At 47.9% G+C, this 20,097-nt stretch overlaps 2 protein-coding genes across 5 annotated transcripts in view; both read left to right on the forward strand.

The window, feature by feature from the left end:
• LOC146191062 (proton channel OtopLc-like) overlaps positions 1-8,418 on the forward strand; it is a 62,361-nt gene extending 53,943 nt beyond the window's left edge. For all 4 annotated transcript variants that reach the window (XM_084601506.1, XM_084601507.1, XM_084601508.1 and 1 more), the window contains exons 6-8: positions 1,045-1,205; positions 5,327-5,504; positions 6,581-8,418. In XM_084601506.1, the coding sequence (XP_084457632.1) occupies positions 1,045-1,205; positions 5,327-5,504; positions 6,581-7,581 (1,340 nt within the window). In that variant the 3' untranslated portion in view covers positions 7,582-8,418. The remainder of the gene's footprint in view (positions 1-1,044; positions 1,206-5,326; positions 5,505-6,580) is intronic.
• Positions 8,419-13,861: 5,443 nt separating this feature from the next.
• The window catches only part of OtopLa (proton channel otopetrin-like a), a 62,197-nt gene continuing 55,961 nt past the window's right edge, over positions 13,862-20,097 (forward strand). Inside the window, exons 1-2 of the mRNA XM_084601510.1 lie at positions 13,862-13,925; positions 15,364-15,889. Of these exons, the coding sequence (XP_084457636.1) occupies positions 13,862-13,925; positions 15,364-15,889 (590 nt within the window). The remainder of the gene's footprint in view (positions 13,926-15,363; positions 15,890-20,097) is intronic.

Raw genomic sequence — 20,097 nt, forward strand, 5'->3', positions numbered from 1 at the left:
AGCCCATAGCTCGTGTTGCGAGCCGAACACGCTGCTGACTAAGCAACGCAAGTCACGCTTGCACGGGTTAGGAACAAGCGAGGTTTATATGTCGCGTGCTCGTACACGTAAAGTTATAACTTTGGACTTTGTGCTAATGAGTTTGTGTAATTAGAGTGATAACTATTACCAAAATAGGAAATAAACGAGCAGCAAAGTGCAAGCTGCCGTTTCTATCCTCTTTGGCTGAAATGACGCCTACGCCTAGTGGCGGCTAACGGCATCGCCGCGATATGATGTGCACCACAGTCACAACAGATAATAGAGATATTTAGCTTACCGTGATCCGCCACCGCGCGTTCCACTGCGCATGCTCAGATCCCCTTGACGTCGATAGATGGCGCCGCATACTTGATGTCGGTGCATATAACTGCCGCGCCGGGACCAATCAGCTTGTGCGCCCCGCCCACGCACGGTAGAGGGTCACGGTGGTGAATCGCGGATCACGGTAAGCGAAATTTCTAATTCGCGAGCAACGCACTATGAGCACCGTGCACAGGCCACTGTGGTGTCATACCCTTAACGAGGAGTTTATAGGCATCTGCAAATTTTTTAAAGGTACACGAGGACAAACAAATAATATTTGCCTCTATCAACACAGCTGCCGTGTTCTAATTTTAGTTTGTTTATTTTTCTTTTCTACAAAGAAGGATCCAGGGCTATAAAAGCTGTATTGAACAGCTTTGCGATGGCCCTGGCGCCTAGGAAAATGCGGCAATGCAGCGAAATCTAAGGCAGGCCACAGTAGCCATTACAAAATGTTCCAACATGAAAAACAGACTATACAATTGTATGCAATGAACACAATTCAACTGTCTTACACGTGAACAGAAAATCAACATGCTTTGTATAAAGAAAGCAACATTAATTACAGGAACAAATTTTCGCAACGAAAACGTTTGATAGAGTTGTTAGGCTGACTACCTGGGACAAAAAATTCAATTGTCAGTTTATTAAGAAAACTGGACAAAGTGTAACAGTAGATTTGACTCCCTTCTCTTTCAGCGTTTGGAACGGGCAGCATGATATACTCTGGCCTGGAGTTCGGCCAGTTCTTCGAGATGGAGTCCGACTCCAAGTGCTATAACATTCTGTTCAGCCTCACGCCGGCCGTGCGGATGGCGTTCACATTCTTCCAGCTCTATTTCATCTTCATCAACTCCAGGGTAAGCGACACCAGTCATCATCTTGTTATAGTGGTTGAATAAAGCGTCGGGGTACTTACAAGAAAAGAAGAACTTGGACGGCCAGCTTTCTGTGGCATTGCAGTTAGAGGGACCACACACATTATTCGATGGTGAGGATCGAGGCCAACACGTTTGTTGTGTTGTTGTGGCTGTAGGAAGAGGGAAAAGAAAATGCACGGGCCTGCTACTGGCTCTGTAGCTGAGCCACCTCCGCTGCCTCGTTCGGACAGATGAGAAAATAGAGCAGAACACAATTCTATCATCTTTCACGCGGAACAAAAGAACGACCTCGCGCGTTACCTCTGTTATTTGACAAGAGAGAAAGCGGCGGTGTCCTGCTGCGGTGGCTCAGTGGTTAGGCGCTGACTGCTGTGGATACGGTATCGAATCCCAGCCGCGGCGGCCACTTTTCTGCAGAGGCGAAAAGAGAGACGTCCGCTTGCTGTGTGCGGTCAATGCACGTTAGAAAATCCAAGGTGGTCGAAACCACAAACGACAAAGCGACGGTCGTTCCAGGCATTTTTTCAATGACCGAAGCTTCGTTCTTTGGTTCCAAGGGAGGAAAGGAAACGACCCTCGTTTACCAGCTAGTCTACTCGGCGACTTTTCCTGCCTAGCCTTAGCTGAAGTCAGCGCGCCGAGCGCACCTCGAGCAACAGATGCGTAACGGCATTGCACGGCCAGCGACTGAACCTCAAACGGTCTCTAATGGGAGCGAGCTCCGCCACTGGAATAAATGGCTCCATCAATCTTTGCGCCGCGAGGGATGACATGACTCTTCTGCTACGGGGCAGAGGGTGCTTGAAAGAAGGTCGCGTTATTCTGGTAGTTTTAAGAGCATTAGCTTTTTCTACTTCATTTACCTGTTTCTCGTCCGTTTCTCTGTCGCTCTCAGATTAAAGATGGCGGTCAAGTCACGTGATCATAGCATTGTAAATAATTTCTCAGCTACCACGTGACCGCTCATACAACGGAGTTCACCGCCTGGTCTACCATGTGTGACGTCATGATTCCCCAAAGTCACGTAACCGAGGCCCCTCCCACCACCGCTGTAGGATTCGCACAGACGACCTTTGGTATTCGCAACCGTAATGGCGTGCGACCTTCGGGGGACCGTGGCGGGCGAACCAGGGGTCGTAGAGAAGTGCGGGTGGTAACAAACGAATCGGTTTCGTATGTATACGTTGGTACCGGAATTGAGGACCTAGGGTTAAATCCTGTAAATATCGAGCTGACGCACTGAATCGCACGCCTGCGGCAGTCCAGCTATTTTTTAGAGCGAAAGCTCTATTTCTCCCCTGCCAAACCTCAAGGTCATCCCTCAATCCGAACATTTAACCTTGAAATGAGACAGATACTGCGCCTTTAAAAAAGAACAATTCAAACGTAAAATTAAAAAATGTGGAAGGAAGAGGTGGCGTAGCCTTGACCTAATTACGTAGGTGCCCATCGAAAAGTGATACAGATTCTTCACCCCCCCCCCCCCCCAAAAAAAAAGAAAAAAAGAAAAAAAGAACAAATGTAGGTATGGAATAGTGACGTTCAAGTAAAGCTGTATAATTGTTTCTAGGAAAGGTTACCCGCCGCGTTTTGTGTGCGTGCGTGTGCGTGCGTGTGTGCGTGCGTGCGTGTGTTGGGGAGGAGAGCCCGGCCGCTGCTCAGCGCGTAGCCTAAGCTATCCTAAGCGTAGCCATGCAGCTGTTGCTTTCGCAACTCAACTAGGTTGAACCGGAGCTAAACCACTGCCAATTTTTATTTCATCTATGACAGGCGTGAAGCATCGCAGTCCCCTATCCTCCCCTCCCTCCACGAGGCTGCGAAATTATACCAATTCTTTTTCTTGAATTGCCATTTGCTGAAGACTATATTGTTTCGCTTTATCGTCGATGCTTCAATTACTGAAGTTTTGTGGTTGCTGCCTTTTTATAGATACTTGAGTTTCTGTCAAAATTTCGTTTCCTCGACGTTTTTGCGCCTGACTTCAAGCGCCTTAATTTACTTCTTGGTCTCCGTTCTTCATGATTAAAATCGAGGCGAATTTGCTCACGGAAAAAAACTTTGCCGAAACGAACCAGAATAATGTAAAAAAATTAAGGTAGAAAATACGCCTGCTAGACTAAAACCTGACAAACTTGGGTAAAGAAAGCTTTGAAATGAGCTCAAACCAGCCACTTTTCTCTTTAAAAACACGCGATTCATTCCGGACGATAATTGAAGAAAAAAAGACATGGCAAGGGTGCTTAGTACGATGTGAATTTAGGTACATGCCCACCTTTCGAAACTATACGTTGCAAGACCCATACATGATCAGTTGTTCCGAGGGCGTCATTTCGTTTATACTGCGAGACTCACCAATGACGTACACCTCAGTGGATAATAACGATTTGTACTTCAAGATAACAAAAACAGAAGCTTCCGGCTCTAGCACACAACTATTTGAAACAATATACCATAACAAACGCGGCACAAGTGAGGCTTTGTTTGTTTGTTTATTTGTTCTGTTTTCTTTTTTTATTTAGAACTGATTCGATATTTTTATAGCTGCATTTTTAAAATAGAGAACAAAGCGTATGTACACCGATAGGGAATCAGCATCGGATTTAGGCTGGCTCCTGCCTTGTCGAACGTGTATACATGACGAAAGAGGTGCGCAACTTGACGCCGATGTACTCTAAATTGGCTTCGGTAGCAGGGTTTATATATATTGGCGACTGTCTGCTGGGTTTCTCTGTCACAAAAAGTCGCAGTGCAAACCTAAAACAGGCCGCAAAAGCATCTAAAAAGACATATCTGATCTAACTCTTGCTTCACCTCGCGTACCATCCGCGGTGGGTCAGTAAATCGGGCGATCGGCTACTTAGCCGCAGGAGCCGTGTTCGATTCCCTCCATGGTGACAGCTTTACGCACCCGCGAGCTGTGATATCTCACTGTGTGCTAAACAAACCCCATCTGGTCAAAATTTACCCGGAGCTTGGCGCGACGGCACCCATTTCTCTCTACCTTCTTTCACCCTCACCTTCATATCCCTTTCCATGGCGCGGTTGAGGTGCCCACCGAGAATCGAAATAGTTACTGCGCTTTTCCTACCTCAGAATCACCTTTTCTCCGCCTCTTATGAAACGGCCGAGGTTTGTTATTAATCCTGTCCTCTGAATGATCGAGGCCCCAAGCTAAGCGTACGATCGATGTCTGCGTTCCTTTCTTCGATATATGCCGCAAGCCGGCCGTCTCACATTTAGTTCAAGACAGTGGCGTTGACCATCGACCAGTCTTTAGACGAACACAACTGCCGAAGCTTGCCGGTGAGGTAACCGCTCGCAAGTATTTGCTTTCCTTTCCCCCCTATTTGTAATAGTAAGCGTTTACCGTCCTTATGGCACCGAGGGTATTTTGGTCTTGGCTCCGGACGTCAGTGAACTCGCACAGCTGGGAAGACGAAACACTGTTGCTCTTGTTGCTTTCTTTTTTTTTTTTTCTGGGGCTAGAGGAAGTGCATGTGAACGTTCTGCCGTTGTTCGCGGTGAAGGTTGACGTAGGGGGAGGAGGACGCGGATCGGAATGACGTCCAGCCCTCCGCTTCCGCCGTCTTGGCGCGTCAGGGGCTCCTTGTCAGCCCTGCGAGAACCCGAGCGCTAATAGCCCCGCGCTCCAGAGGCTGGGGCGAGGTCCGCGACCGTACATTTTAGGTAATTTTAGCCCGGTATTTATGTGTACATTTTGCTTCACTTACGGTGAGAAACCGACAGAACGCCACGGCCGGATGAGGTGCATAGTGTTAGCTCGCGCGTTCGCAACTACGCTGGAACGGACGTTGAGGACGTTGCTTTGTCAGGAGTTACCACTTCCTCAAAGTAAACAGTATTCTGGAGCTTCTCTTTCAAAAAAAAACCGCTTGAAGAAAGTGTTTGGACTGGTATGCGCAAACGTGAAAACTACATGCAACAACTTGCGAGGAAAAAAAAATCCAGAACGAAGTTGGGAGTCAGCCCTAAGCCCAGTAGGTACATATATATGGTAGCGTGAAAAAAATTTAAAAAAAAAAAAGTAAAAGGCAGTTGTAATGAAGATTGAGGTGTTTTTGCTCGGATCTTTTCCGCAGGTTGCCATAAACAAGTTCACAACTTTCGCGAGGTTCGGCTTGATGCACATGATCTCGGCGAATATCTGCGTCTGGCTGCACGTCCTCATTCAAGAGACGAAGCACCAGCTCCTGGAGCTCATCAACAGGAACGAGACTAACCTGCTAGCCATCGCCATCAACCCAATACCAAACATCGGTGAGTGCGTTTAGGTATCTTTGCATGTGACGTTGTGGGAGCATTAGATTATCGTCACTATAATTTAGTCCTGGGGTACATATTCTTTGTCCAACCCCTTTGCTTGCGCACTTTCTTTTAACGCACTTTTCCGTTGGACATAGACGAAGTAAATGATAAGTAACGGAATTGCGTTGGATGGAGGAGTTTCTGTTTCCATTGCTGTTTCGCTATGAGCAAATGTGCTCTTTAGGCACAAATTCTGCGCTGCTTACAGTAATGTCAATTTCCAAGGCAATAATTATATGTGTGCTGTCGAAGCGGCGTCGGCGAAGAACAAGCTCGACAGGAAGGTGGGCAAGTTGGTTTGATATAAGAGCACGAAAACACATAAAACAGAAAAAGGTGTTGGCTTTGCTTTTTTTTTTCTTTTTTTTTTCGGTGGTGTTTTTCCGCGCTGCTAGCTATTCGGATAGTAAGCGGATGCGCTGTTTTCTAGTACTGTGAACTTATGTTATGAAAGTAATCGGTTTTGACAAAACTTACGAGAACAGTTGCCCAGCATAGAGTGGAGCAGCGAGGAGACTTATTTTCCCTCGGCACACCGCGGATTAGAACGGTAACATGTACAGGCGCACTGCCTTGCAGAAAACCCACAATCTGAGCTTTCTGTTCATGCTTCATATTTTGTTCCTATTAATTTTACCGCGCTTTCTATACTAAATGGAACAGTGAACGTCACGTCGTTTTACAACATGTTTGCAGCACTGCGAAAGGCAGAGGCACTCCGGCCCTATCAGGATCGCGCGCATTACAATAGGCAATTGTGCTCCTACGCGCCTCTCGCCCCCCAAATTAGCGGGGGTGACAGTAGGAGCTCAATTCTCTATTATAGTGCGCAGGGGCGAGAGGCACTTAGGAGCACAATTTCAAGGGCTCATCTGCTTTCCGCAGTGCTGCAGATATCTTGTGAGACAAAATATAGGCGCTTCTTCCGTTTTCTTGTGTCATTACATTTCTATGTGTTTTTGACACTTCAAAAACAACAGTTCACCTTATTTTTCTTGTTGCTCTCCCGTTTCCGCCCTGACCGTCAGCGTCTGAAGAAGAGGAGGCGGAGCACCTGAACCCGGTTCACTACGAGACGCACTCGAAGGACCACCATCGCATCGAACGATCTGCAGGCGAACACAGCCTGCACCACGACACGCAAAACTGCCGGCGTGCCAACATCATGGGCGAGCTGGTGCAGAACGCGAGCCCTTTCCTGTTCCCGTGCACTATCGAGTACAGCCTCATCTGCGCCGGCATCTTGTACATCATGTGGAAGAACGTGGGTTCGACGCAGCCCGTGCCCAACACGCCGGACAGCTCCATCCACGTGCACACGCCACGCCAGCGGCACTACTACCAGGTGGACTGCGCCAAGGCCAACAAGGGGCTCTTCACGGGAATCCTAGTGCTCGTGCTGTCCATCATCAGCCTCATCCTGTTCTTCGTGCTCATCAACAAGCCTCAATACCGGAACCTGGCCGTCATGGAGGCCCACATCGCGGAGCTGGCGGTATACTTCCTCGCCTCATTGGCCACGACGACGGCGTTGTTCCAAGTGCGCGAACTCCGCTACAACCGCCTCCGAAACACGGACCTGGACAGCATCCTTCTGATCGTGGCTCAGAGTGGTCTCTACCTCTACACCATGTTCAGCATCATAGGCGGCCACTTCACGCTGGACCAGAACACCATGCTGGCGCTGCTCACCGCGCTGGCCTGCCTCATCCAAGGCTCCCTGCAAACCATATTCATTCTGGACGCGTCACGGCGATACGTGAGCAACAGCGACCAGGCAAACCGCAAGCCCGGCCGCGAGATGGTCACCTTCCTCATTGTGTGCAACTTCTCCATGTGGGCTATCAACACGCTGGAGACCCGCCGCGCCGACTCGAACCCGGTCCAGATGAATTTCTACGGCTTCTGGGCCTGGACCATCATCACTCACGTGACTGCGCCGCTCACCATCTTCTTCAGGTTCCACAGTACGGTGTGCTTGTGCGACATATGGAAGAGGGCGTACAAGGTCAAGTCGGACTACCTCTGAGCGGTTCCTGTGCCCAAGTTGAGCAGGACAAACTGCGAGGACCACGCACTACGCTCGTTGTGCGGATCCTTAACGCTTTTTTGTGTGTGCTATTAAGCCACGAACTTCGACCAAGCTTCTGGACCAGGTGCAGACGTGAAATCGCTAGCATACTGCGAAGGACGAGCACAACTTCTTTTATGTTTGTTTTCATTCTGAATCTTTTTTCCTTTCATGCGGATCCGCCTTCTTCGTGCAGGTCACGCACATCATGGTACGTGGCTGGGGCGCAATCCCATATCGCACTGCTCTGTCTGGGTACGGGACCAAGGAAACAAATCTACGCAAGGAGTAAGGATGGTGACACCGTAGGGCATCGTGACGGAGGGTTGAGATTTAATTTTCTGACGGGGAGAGAGCAGCGCCATTATACGGAGCCAGCAAACTGTGCACCCCCCTTCCGACGAGTAACCTAGTTGGGGAGAACATACTATAACCTCTTTGGTCTCAGCACTTGGCTATTCCCAACGTGCATGCTGCAGGCCTCCTTCGAGCTTCGCGTTGACTGCGCGTGCCGAGCTCCGTATAACGGCCGGGATAATGTGGCAGTTCTATTCCATTTCAATTCCATTTCTATTGAATTTCTATTTCATTTCTATTCCATTCCTATTCAATTCTAATTCCTTTTTCTTTTTGTCGCTGGAAAAGATTTTCGGCGTGCCTCTGCTGCCACCAGCAACGCCACTGTCAAAATATCGCGGTGCATTGCAGCATTCGAAGTTTGCTAATCATCCGTATTTGTTGATAAAGCGCTGGTCGCAGCTACTTCAGATGGCGTCGAAAGCTGCGAGTGAAACGTCATTGCAGCGTTGCCATCGTATTGTTCTTGTATCCAAAAAGACATGCACGGCGCGGAATTGAAAAACCGCACTACTCGATGTTGACAGCTTCTCCTACCTGTACAGGATAGCGCGGGAATACGCGCAGCGTGCCTTTGGTAAATTAAAGCATACGCCGAATAAGTGCTCTAGAATGAAATTAATAACAATAATAAGAGAACTTTCTCGGTGGACCTGTCATGTCGTCATGGACACCTCCATCACCGGGTCTTGGTAAGTGAACGTAGAATGAGGCTTATGGAGCCTCTGATCGCAAGGAAAAACAGAAATCTTGGTGCGTTAAACCTGGCCACGGCCACAGAGCTGGGGGCACTCAAAATAACTGTACGGTGCGTGAAAATATGTGCCGGCTATTATTTATTTCTGCACCTGCTGCCTGTTCCCGCCTTCCTATTTCTTGAAGCTGCTGGTGATAAGTGTGCCAATCGCGGAAGGACCGCTATGCAGTTATCTGTGGAACACGCTTTGTTCTACATATTTGTGCCTAAGTATACGCACTGTCCGCTGTGTCCTACGTGTTTCGTGTTTGTATCGGGGGCGGAGCGACACGATATGTGTATATGGTCACTTCAAGCATGTGGTTGTGCACAGCAGTCGCCTTGATACTCATGTCGCTCGTAACCTTGTAGTCATGTCCGTATCGCTCATTGTATCTTACGTGCACGTAACCGTGAAACGAGTGATGGTACAGCATTATTTTAGCCAAATGTGTGTTTTCTGTATTAGTGTAAGCGTACACTTCGTGCAGGAATGTCGTTTTCGTGAAGTACAAATAACCGAGGCCGACGGATGTAATTAAACACAAAATGAAAAAAAAAAAAGGGGGGGGGGGAGAGGAGAGCATATAGATGTATGCCTTTGAGTGGAATGCGTTTGTAAACGATGTTAGTTCCAACTTCCACGTGTCTTCATGACCCTGTTGTGTCTAGAGCGCGGGTTGGTTTCTGTGCCGCGAGCGAGGTGATGAAAGTTCTCCTTCATAATCAGGTCACAAAGAACACCTCAGCGGACCCGCTTATTGAAAGCGCACCGGGGCTACCGTAACTATACCTAATTCCAAAAGAGCAATTATATGCCATTGAATACCCCATGGCGATGAACGCCAACCGCGTCTGCGCAGTGGCGGGTGTGTACCAACACCTGTCGCTTCGTCAAGGATTTGCACGCTACTGTATGCTAAAACTCTCTATTTAGTCGAGTTAAGCAATTGTCGTCTTCTTCTATGCGCTACCTTTCTCCTTGCTATACGTAGCGGGCAGGTGAGGCTGTCTGTGAATGCGCTAATAAGTAGTTTAGCTGCATTAGACAACTATGTTGAGCTTTAGCGGTGCGCAAGCCGAACGCTGCTACCTGGTCTGCTTTTTAGAGATGCGATGAATGACAAACGGGCCAAATATGCAACAAGCCAAACTCATGTTCCTTACGTTTTATGTCGTAACAAGTATACTGACACAGCCTGTATTTTTGTGAGGTATTTAAGATATAAATTACAATGAAAGCATGCATCACTAGTTCAACCTCTTGAACGCATTGTAGTGAATACCGTGAGCAAAAAAAAAAAAAAAAGCACGATATTAGTTATTTTGGCTGCGTTCACTTTGTGATAAATATTGCGTTACCTGTTCGCTTCCGAGCACGAAATACAGCCAAAGTTGTTGCTAATGTATCAATTGCCAATTAAGCTTACTGCTGGGCATGTGGACGTCGACGTGGGCCAGTGTTTCAAGAATGAAGCATAATTGCTATCAAGTGTGTGTTAATTGTGTCGTTGGTGTCACAAATAAGCACTGTGTGTGTTTTTTTCTCTCCCTGCTCTCAGGTGTTGAGATTCTCACTTCTGACGTTTATAGTTAAGAGGCGTAAAGAAAGCGTCCTTTAACACATATTCGCATGAACGTGACCAAAGATTATGAGCTGAAAATGAATAAACTTCTTCGTTTCCGAAAATTGAAAAATCGGTTTAAAAAAGGTATATTCGAAAGGCAGTGGGACCAAACAAAATGGCACAATTCCTGGTGCATTTGCTTATTTGAGTTCCACAAATGTAATCTAAATCGCTTTTATGCATAAAAAGAATGTAGGCTTTAAAAATGTTTTATTCAACATTAATTGGGTGCTAAATTAAAGGCGACCTAACTTTGGTGCCCTGTCTGGACTTATACAAGCCGAAAAGCAAAATTATTAATTTCATCACAATTCGTGCTGGTGTGAGCATAAGTAAAACAGCATGCGTTTCTGTTCAGTGTGTATTCACGCGCTCTCTATAGGAAATAAAGAAACATCGCCTATCAATAAGGCAGCGCATCAGTGCGTACTACGCGCATGCGCATTTCATAGTTCGAAATTTCGATGACTCTACGCGTGAAAAAATGTTAAGGCAATAGCGTGCTCCGTTTACTTTTGTCCGCACATGTACGCTTCCTTCTTCGATCATCAGTAGGCGCTAGTAAATCAATTTAATTTTCTTAGTGCCATAAAAGCACAGCTTACACTGCTGTAAATGGTACGATGTAGTCTATGGCTAGTGCGATGTAGTATATAGCGGTGTAGGCAGGTAATACTTTCTATTTTCGGCCTTCCTCAACGTATTGTGTATAAAGGGGAGCTCTAGGCTGTTGAGTCACCGCAGCACGTCTTGAACTACTTTAGTACTGGCCCCGATGAGTGGACACAGCATGTTACCATGATCATTACCCACCGCGCATCGGACGAGAAAGCCCTCTGTTGAGGAATCCTTGTAAAGCTTATTAGTGTCCTGAGACTCCTGACCTTTGTCCAAACTGCTACCAACGTTGTCTGTCGTGACTCTGTTGTGATACGTGAACCTCCTGATAATTCCCTTTAATTTACGCACTGTTCCTCAAAATGGCCAACAATACGCCGTGATTCACTGGTCGTCCTTCCAGCGATGTACCCTTTGGGCGCGATCGGTTCAATATCGGGAACCCAAGGCCGTTGGCTCGGGTGTTCGGGAAACAGCGGCGTCTCATGTCCTTGAATAAACTGGCCGTGCCACCGTATAGTGGTCTGCGTTGTCCTTCCTTCATCAGCCTCGGGTCCAGAACCGGCGGCTGCTTTCCACGCTGTGTCCGCTGTTGCTGGAACGCAGCCAGAAGGTGTCCCCATAAAGCTCGCGCGTTCGCGCAGAACCTCGCAAATATTTTTGCAGCGCACGCAAGCGAGTGTCGGCTTTCTTCTCCTTCATCGATGCGCGTTCGAGGCCCAAGAGAAAAATGGATACAAATAAAGAAGGAAAAAAAAAAAAAAGCCAAGGGCCCCGTCTTCACAGGTGAGTGGAAAAAAGAAAAGATACCTCCGGAGTCCTTGAAGTAAACACACTCTTCCGAAGAATAAAGCCGGCAGGGTTACTATTATCCATTCTTTTTATTCCGGCAGCGCATATTTCTTCGTGTAATGGTGGAGATGCACGTAGACAGCCTTGCGCTGATCTTGACTCGTTGGGGGAGAAAGGAGAACTGTTGCATAATGCTCCACATTCACGGATGACCCTGTGACGTCACTGGTCCGCGACGTTGGTCGGTGTGCACGCTGCCTGTCAGCACCTGTGCCCTCGGATGTCGTGTCTGGCTGAGTCGCCATTGGAAGACTGCGGCGAATCACGTCTACGCGCAAGGCAATATACTAGGTAGGATTTTTGGCGGGCTCCTGGAGCGACTCAATGCACCGCGTTTGCGGAAGTTAGCGACAGTTTAATGGGTGCCCTCATAAACTTAAGCACTGTTCTCGGATTAGTGTTCTGGCAGGTTGGCGTAGCCTCTTGTATTGAGTCAGAGGCGCTCGTGCACAGTTGGAGCATATAGTGCAAGACATTCAACAAGCCCAGATGAAATCGCTCAGGGACCTACTAGAAATCTTAACGCTCAAGCCGGGATTTTCCAGACGCCCACCTAAACTAATTAGCGAGTTTCACAGCAAAGAAGAATAGCGGGACACGAGTGCGCATTGCACAGAATGATATACGCTGAAAGGATGATTGATGTGGTTAGGTGTGTTTAGGGCTTTCCGACCATATTCTGAAGACGTTAGTCTTAGGCTTCTCGTCTATGTTTTTGCCAAGGTTGCCAGCAAGATAATCAACTCGCCAAGCCAACCCTGAAAATTCATTGTTTTATTTAGGTACTTAACTACCGTTTTATGCTGAACAGAAGGAGAGTAAGATTCCAAGTGTGTGTGTGTGTGTGTGTGTGAGAGGGGGGGGGGGGGGGGGGCAAACCTGGCAGAACTTCGTCTAATTTGGTATGGATATGTCACGGTCAGTGCGAAACGTGTAGAAACCGGCAGCCACATGTACAAGTTATAAGAAATTAATAAAGCATGATCGATGAAGGTGAATATCCTCGAGATTTATTAGTTCTTCATTAATGCGCATTAGTGGGGCGAAAATTTCTATCCCACGGGTATCGGGCCCAAAGCTATTCTCTTGTCTCACTATAAACAGAAGATCCTTGAGTTCTAGTCATTTCCAGTGCGTGCAGTGATACCTCGTAAAAAGGATTTCTCAAGTTCTGCATGTTTCCCTGTCTTAATTAATTATGTACGGACTATGCTGCTGTCGTACGTATCTGGAACAGATAGTCAATTCTGTAACAAAGCTTCTGGGCCTTCCACGAATCGCTTGGTTTGTTGGAACGATGCTTTAAGCTGGACGAATTAATTCAAATGCAATATCGAAAACAATTCGAACACTGGACAACAAAAGAAAATGCTGAGTGTGTCACTTGCGTCTCCCCTCATCAGTTCCGAGTTTAATTGTGTCGTTTTCATTATAGATCACAGTGACGGTAGTTGTGACGATGTAAACGAAAAACTTTCCCTTCAATTTCGTATTCCTTTCTCACTTCACTCGTCCAGCCGCCTCCCTCTCTCTCCCTCGCTTACAATCAATGGTCTGCGGCGAAACGTGTTCATTAAGGAACGGTAAATTCGCGAACAGACTGGATGACACCAGCTCAGTCGCGGGCATCTATAGGTGAAAATGATAAACCATCCACTCCGAGAGCAGCCTGGGCTGGCGCCCCTAAGGCGTGGAGCGGCAGCATCGCCAAGGACATTGGAGACTTTGAGCGAGTGGAGATAAATTACGGCCGCGCTCGGGCGGTACCTCGGGGTTTGGGCTCCAAGCCGTCTCTTTTTTCTGTTTGCGTGCCTCGAGACGAACTCTAATCCCTGGCTCCCTTTCCTATTGCCAACACCGCCCTCCCCACGCATGATTTCGCACGCCTTGGCTATTCTCTTCCTGGCCATGGATACGCCAGGCAGCGACTCTCGGCTCCACTGCGATGGTCCGCACGCCGGCCGCCGCTCAGTCGTGCATCGACACTGCTTGACGCCGCACCTTGGCTCTCGCTGTTACCGGCCCGTAGGCCGCAGCGCCTTCTGTGATGCCCCACCGACGAAGACTCATGTCGACGAAGACGGCTCTCGTGACGTCATTTCCCTACTCAGGTACATGGTTTCTTTTCTTTTTTTTTTTTATTCTGACGCAATTCGAGAACTCCGAGAATTTTGGGAACCACAGGCAAAAGGATCGCGCGGTGCTCCTAATCTGACGCTCAACGGCAGGCCTTTCCTGCACTCTGGTTCCGCATGCATGCATCCATGGGGCCCGTCGAAACAGTCAAGCGCGCGTATATATGTGCGCGTATATAGTATATTTTAAAATAAGGATATATGTTGACATATCACGATATATTCTTCTAAAAAAGGGCACGAACGAGGTGTTATTAATTCCCGTCGAAGCAATGGACTGTGCCCTTTTGTACCAGGGAAAAAACCACTCTGCTTCGACTAAACTGTAGGCGCGGGACCACTATGTACATTTTTAAGAGTTAGATGGTAGGCATGATTCCTTACCGTTCAGTGCACAGGAAACACTTCAATTAGCTGCCTATCGTCATCCATCCAAGCAGAAGCTTTCTTGTTTTTCCATTGATCTTTTTGCGACCACTAGCCGTATTATCCATTCATTGGCATTGTTCTGTACATGATACTTTATTAGGGGCTGCTGGTTTTATTAAATACTATTCACGTCGGGAAGTTTGTTTTGTTTGGAGCGTGGAAACGCAGTGGATAAATCACGGTGAGCCACGTATTCGGGGGTCGAAAAACAGGAGGCGGCACTAAAGCGGGAAACCTTGGATAACTAACCACCGCTTCCAACTCTCAGAGGCACACGTACGCGTGCTATATGATATCGCCGTTCCTTTTCCTCTCATCTTTCTTCCTCGATTGGAATCAAGGCACCACGACGTGTTCTTTGTCTTCTTGCCTTCCGGCGAACAGCTGCATTGACGTCAGGTTGTAGCCACCAGGCGGTCATTTTTCTTGTCCATACCTAGTGTGTCGTCATCGGAAGTTGTACGAAGTCGGCTGTAATTGTTTCTTTCGCGTAGCCCTCCGTTCGTGTTATAGCGCGAACCTGGTCCCACAATGCACGGTGTCTTCGCTCGCGTACCACGGGTGAGTGCCAATTAAGCCACGACGTTCTCTGGAAAACATAACACTCCGCACCAATCGCCGGCTCCGATGCATGGCTCTCGTATACCCGCCCTTGAACACGTCTCTCGGAATGCGTGTAAAAGGCTTGTCGCATGCTAACCGAAGTAATCACTCGACACTTCATGGCTCCATGAAGCACAGAGGTGTTCGAGTTGCGTGGATCATGAAGTACCATTGCGGTAATCTTCGCCACAAGGACCGCGCCACGTTGTCTCGCGGCCCATACGTGTTCTGTCTCACAATTTGGTGACATCGAACTGGAAGATAGAGCTGGTGCCAACGAATTGTGAAACAGAGCAGAGAGACCGCGCCATCTGATTTGTCGAAGTGAACGGGGATCTTGACCTCTAAGTGCAAGCGAAGACCGCAGCCCGAACACTTCGAGGCCACGCAGTCAAGTCCTCCTTTTCCCGTCCAGAATCGACGTCCATGAGACACGGGAGGGTCAATGCGTCACCAGGAGGACCCCCGCCCTCCTCGACATCTCTGGCGCAGCCGGTGATCATGGTCAAGAATGGCATCAGCTTCCTGCAGAACAACCTCAGCCTGGTCAAGATAGCCCCCACTGACACTCCCGCCGATGCCCGCAGCAGGTCCCCTGCAGGATTCTTTGTGGCAGTGGATGAGTCTTCGAACAACCACGAAGCGCCTCCGTGCAGGCCACGGACAACGGGTTCGCCGGCGGCGGCAATGCCGCGTGGCCTCCGCGGGGTCGGCGGCCAGACGCAGCAACCGCTGACGCCATCGCCGCCCCCGCCGCCATTTCTGGCAGATGCCGTCCCACAGCCTCCGTCCACTGCGCAGCCGTCGCCCCACCTGGGACACAGCTTCTCGCGAACCACGTCGTACTCTACCATCAATCCTGACTCCGTCTCCTCTCCAGGCAACAAGGTCCGGCCTAAGAATCCCAAGTGAGTCCTCTTGATTACCTCTGGTATTTTCATGTTCAAATCGCCTGATGGATTTCTTAGTGCAAACGCAACACCATTGCTAATAAGGTGTGGCGCAGAGGAGTACTTCAAATAAATTTTGAGACCCTGGTATTTCATATGCTGTTCAAAAATGCCTTAGCATGCGGAAGTTTTTTGTGTTCCGTCTCTATAATTAACTGCCGCCGCGGCTGGAATTGAACCTGCGACCTCTGGCTCGTCATCTGAATGAGAAGCTGAACCACTGCTGCGAGTTCCGCGTTTCTTGCGAATGCCTTCATAGTTTGAAGAATACTCGTGAATATATATTTATCGATGGAAATATTAATAACGATGACCCAAAATGTGCCCCGCAGAATTGGTAAACACAGTCCTATCGCTGTCAGTTACCATAGCAGCTCGTTTTGTGTTTGCAGCGCAGTCTCATGCTGTGAATTCATGATGTCGTGTCCCGCCGACATGGGCAGCCAGGTAAATGGCAAGCTCAGCAGCATAGCGGATTATCACTACGTGCTACCCAACTTTGACTATACGTCATTAATTATAAAGAAATGAATCTTTAATAATATACTAAACTATGCGGTCGAAGGCGAGCTGTCGTTTCTGAAATTGAAATCTGCAGCAGTGCTGAGTACAATGAACATGCACCAAACTGTGTACGAGCTGTTGAGTATGATGAACTACCTAGATGTGCATGAGCAATTTTTCTATAACATTTTTTTTTTCAGATCATTTGTTAAACCTCGGTTTCTTGCTTTGTACTCAAAATAATAAACTGAACTAAGCCCTTAGTGATGCCTTCAACATCCGGTTCTCATCCGACCAGGTTTACAGTTCACTCATGGAGGGGGCGGTGTGTGTGTGTGTGTGTGTGTGTGTGTGTGTGTGTGTGTGTGTGTGTGTGTGTGTGTGTGTGTGTGTGTGTGTGTGTGTGTGTGTGTGTGTGTGTGTGTGTGTGTGTGCGTGCGCGCGCGCGCGCGCGCGCGCGCGCGTGTGTGTGTGTGTGTGTGTGTGTGTGTGTGTGTGTGTGTGTGTGTGTGTGTGTGTGTGTGTGTGTGTGTGTGTGTGTGTGTGTGTGTGTGTGTGTGTGTGTGTGTGTGTGTGTGTGTGTGTGTGTGTGTGTGTGTGTGTGTGTTGGGGTGGGGATTCATCTGAGCTATGGTTTTTCGGACATTTTTCGTCAAAAAATAGAGCTGAGCATAATTTTTCTAAGCAAAACTTTCTCGCTTTTAGCATGAGGGATCACACCCCTATATCCCCCTTAGAACCGCCCTTGGATGCGACTGAAAAATGACAGTTCTATACTGGAGACGCAACGCATGATAATCTCCGTGAACATCATCAGTTGAAAAGAGGCGGTACAAAAGAGCACACATGTACGACGTGCGACAATGACCGCTTCAAAGCCTGGGATTTAATTTTGAGATGCAGGCATCATCCGTTAGTGTGAGCCCTAGTAGTCTCTCTGCTATGATAACAAGCTTCAGAGGAGACCACACGCGCGCTCAAGCCGCGCACGTGTGATTCCTCCAGTAAAGCGCAAGACATGTCATGATAACAGCCATGCAATGTTGTTTTGAGCTTCTTCCATCACCTTTTGTGCAACGCTCATTGGGAGCGTTGCCAGACTCTTTGTTTGCCACCCTTGGTGAAAAGAAAGGACGCGGGCTTTCCCAACGCCGAGCCCACCCTCTCAGCCGGCTGCTTCTATGAGCACCTCTAATAGGCGAACATTGTTCATTAGCCGTGTGCGGGACATCTCAAAAGGAGCTGGCGAAAAGGGCGGAATAACACGCCAACGAGCAGGCAGCCTTCGGCGCTATATAGCCTCGGGCGCTCAGGAGCGAAGAAAGCTTTTCAGAGCTCTCAATGGATGGCTCGAGGGCCGCAGCATCCGCGGCCGGGGAGACCGGGCGTCCCACCTCAGAAACTGCGTATACGACACTTCCCCGTATTGCTCGCCGATGGCACCATCCAGGCTTGCTGTTCACGGTGCGGGCGTGAACTATTTGTGAAGTGGGAGAGAGAGACAGACTCGAATGTAAGTGGAGTGAATTAAACGAAAACGGAAGAGGCCTCTGCACTGCTATACTTGCAGGGGCAGCTTGCGCGGCGGTGAAATTACAGAACGGGGACAAGATTGTATACATGACACAAAAAGAAGGGTGCCTGCCGAGCCCTTATCGGAGAGGTAAATTCGCTTCTTTGATTTTTAACGTGTACAAAATTAGTATGTGAATGAACTATCATACAGAGCGATCCAAGGTGCAGCGGAGCTTTGCATAACTCGAACAATGCTTGGATGCGCTTCCAATTGCTTGAGTAAGTTACGAGGAAGAGTGCTGCATGTTTAGAGAATAGCCACGCGTGCTTAAGTGATACCAACGGGTTATTTTAAACACTTAGTTTCAGCTCATGTCTCGGGGAGCTATTTCTTGTCATCAGAGGAGAGTGCGTTTGTAAACCAAGTACACACAATTTAAGCGACGTTGCAGTTATTGAACAGGTTGTCCAAACAGTAGCAAAGCATGCGTGACAGAAGTCTGTACTCGCGTGATGTAGTGGCGTACGTCACATTTTCATCAAAAATGACTCGCACCTGTTCAGTGGCCAAATTGGCGATGTACAGCCTTTGTCAAAAGTTTAGAGCCCACGGGGTCTGCCTCAAGCCGTGTAGTGCGACTCCTTTAGCAATTGTGAAAGGCCCACCCGTCGAAGTGGGCCAGGAGATTCGTAATGCTGGGAACGCATTACGGTCAGCCCGGCATGGCTCAGAAGCGAATTCCTTGGTCTCTAAACTTTTAACGAATACTATACGCGTACACTGCCATCAATAAGATCATTGAAATGACACAATACAAGTCCGGCATTATTTGTTTAATTAGCGCATGGTTGGTTTCAGTGAGTGGCAAATTTTGTGACAATGCAGACACCATTTACCCCCTTTTTGTTTCTATTTTTAAATGAACGAACTGCTAACATCGTTACCAAGAAAACGTTAAGTTGCCCGCAGATATCGACCAAATCGAAGCCAGGAATCAGGATCTTAAAATTAATTTTACAAACACGAAATAAAGGCGTTATGTGGCTTTGTATACTTTGGCCTCAGCGGGCAGTTTATGAAGGAACAAATTGGTAAAGACGCATAAAAACGTTTGCTTATAAAAAAAAAAAAAAAAAAAAAAAAGAAATTGTGGGAAGCTTTCTCGACTCAGCGACAGCTGTCTCTGTGGACGTTCTTTTGTCGACATTTAAGACATGTATAAAGTGAAGTCAAAGAAGACTTACCGAAGGCAGGAATTTGGACAACTGCACTTTTTCAGCGGGATGCTGTAGAAGAACTCAATTTTTTTTCGCATATATCGTAAGATTGCAACATGAAAATTAACATCCGGATCATTTGCAGTTTCTTTCTAATTATGTTCCTGAACTCACAACACTGGTTTTCTTGAATATAGGACAAGCTGTCGGGCTCAGTTGGCGCTGATTCATTGTAGTTAGTTTCGTCGTCATTTCTGTTTTCTGTGCTCTGACGGTGTGTCTAAGCGCTGTCAACCACGCTGGATTTTTTTGTCCGTGTCCATACACCTGAGTACACTGTTTATTTCACATGAAGGCTTGAAGAAAATGGTATGGCTCGCATCAATCCTTTGTCGCCGCCCAGGGCTATTCGTATTGATGTCCTTGTTGCAGCCAGCGCATTTGCAGCTATGATTTTAAAACTGATATAGGTATGATGAGTGGCATCGGAATTTATTGATGCTAAACATATTCAAGTACACCAGCAGACGGGGAATACAAGCCGCTAGGCTTTGGCGAAGCCCGCCTCTGAACGGAGAACACTCAAGCGAAAGTAGTGTTGCATTCGGACGCAGGTTCAGCACTCGCGAATCACCTGTTGGGGCAACGACGTACATCATATGGGGGGGTTCTGGTGGTCACCGCATGCCGGCGCCACGATGCCAAGTCAACCAAAGACTGTATGAAACACCTAAATGCACTCTGCTACTCGGCTATAAATTACAATTTTTGTGATTGATAGCTCTATAATTACACATATGCTCGATATCATACAGTCATAAGTTGCCACTCCCGGGAAAGGCGACACAACGTAAATATAAATGCCCGCTTGTTTCCAAGCCATAAGCGTACACGTGCTTGCCGGGTATTAACATGTATGTCGCGTGGCC

The sequence above is a fragment of the Amblyomma maculatum genome, chromosome 4 (genome assembly GCF_055883805.1).
Source record: "Amblyomma maculatum isolate TAMU_Amacu chromosome 4, ASM5588380v1, whole genome shotgun sequence".
NCBI lineage: Eukaryota > Metazoa > Arthropoda > Arachnida > Ixodida > Ixodidae > Amblyomma > Amblyomma maculatum.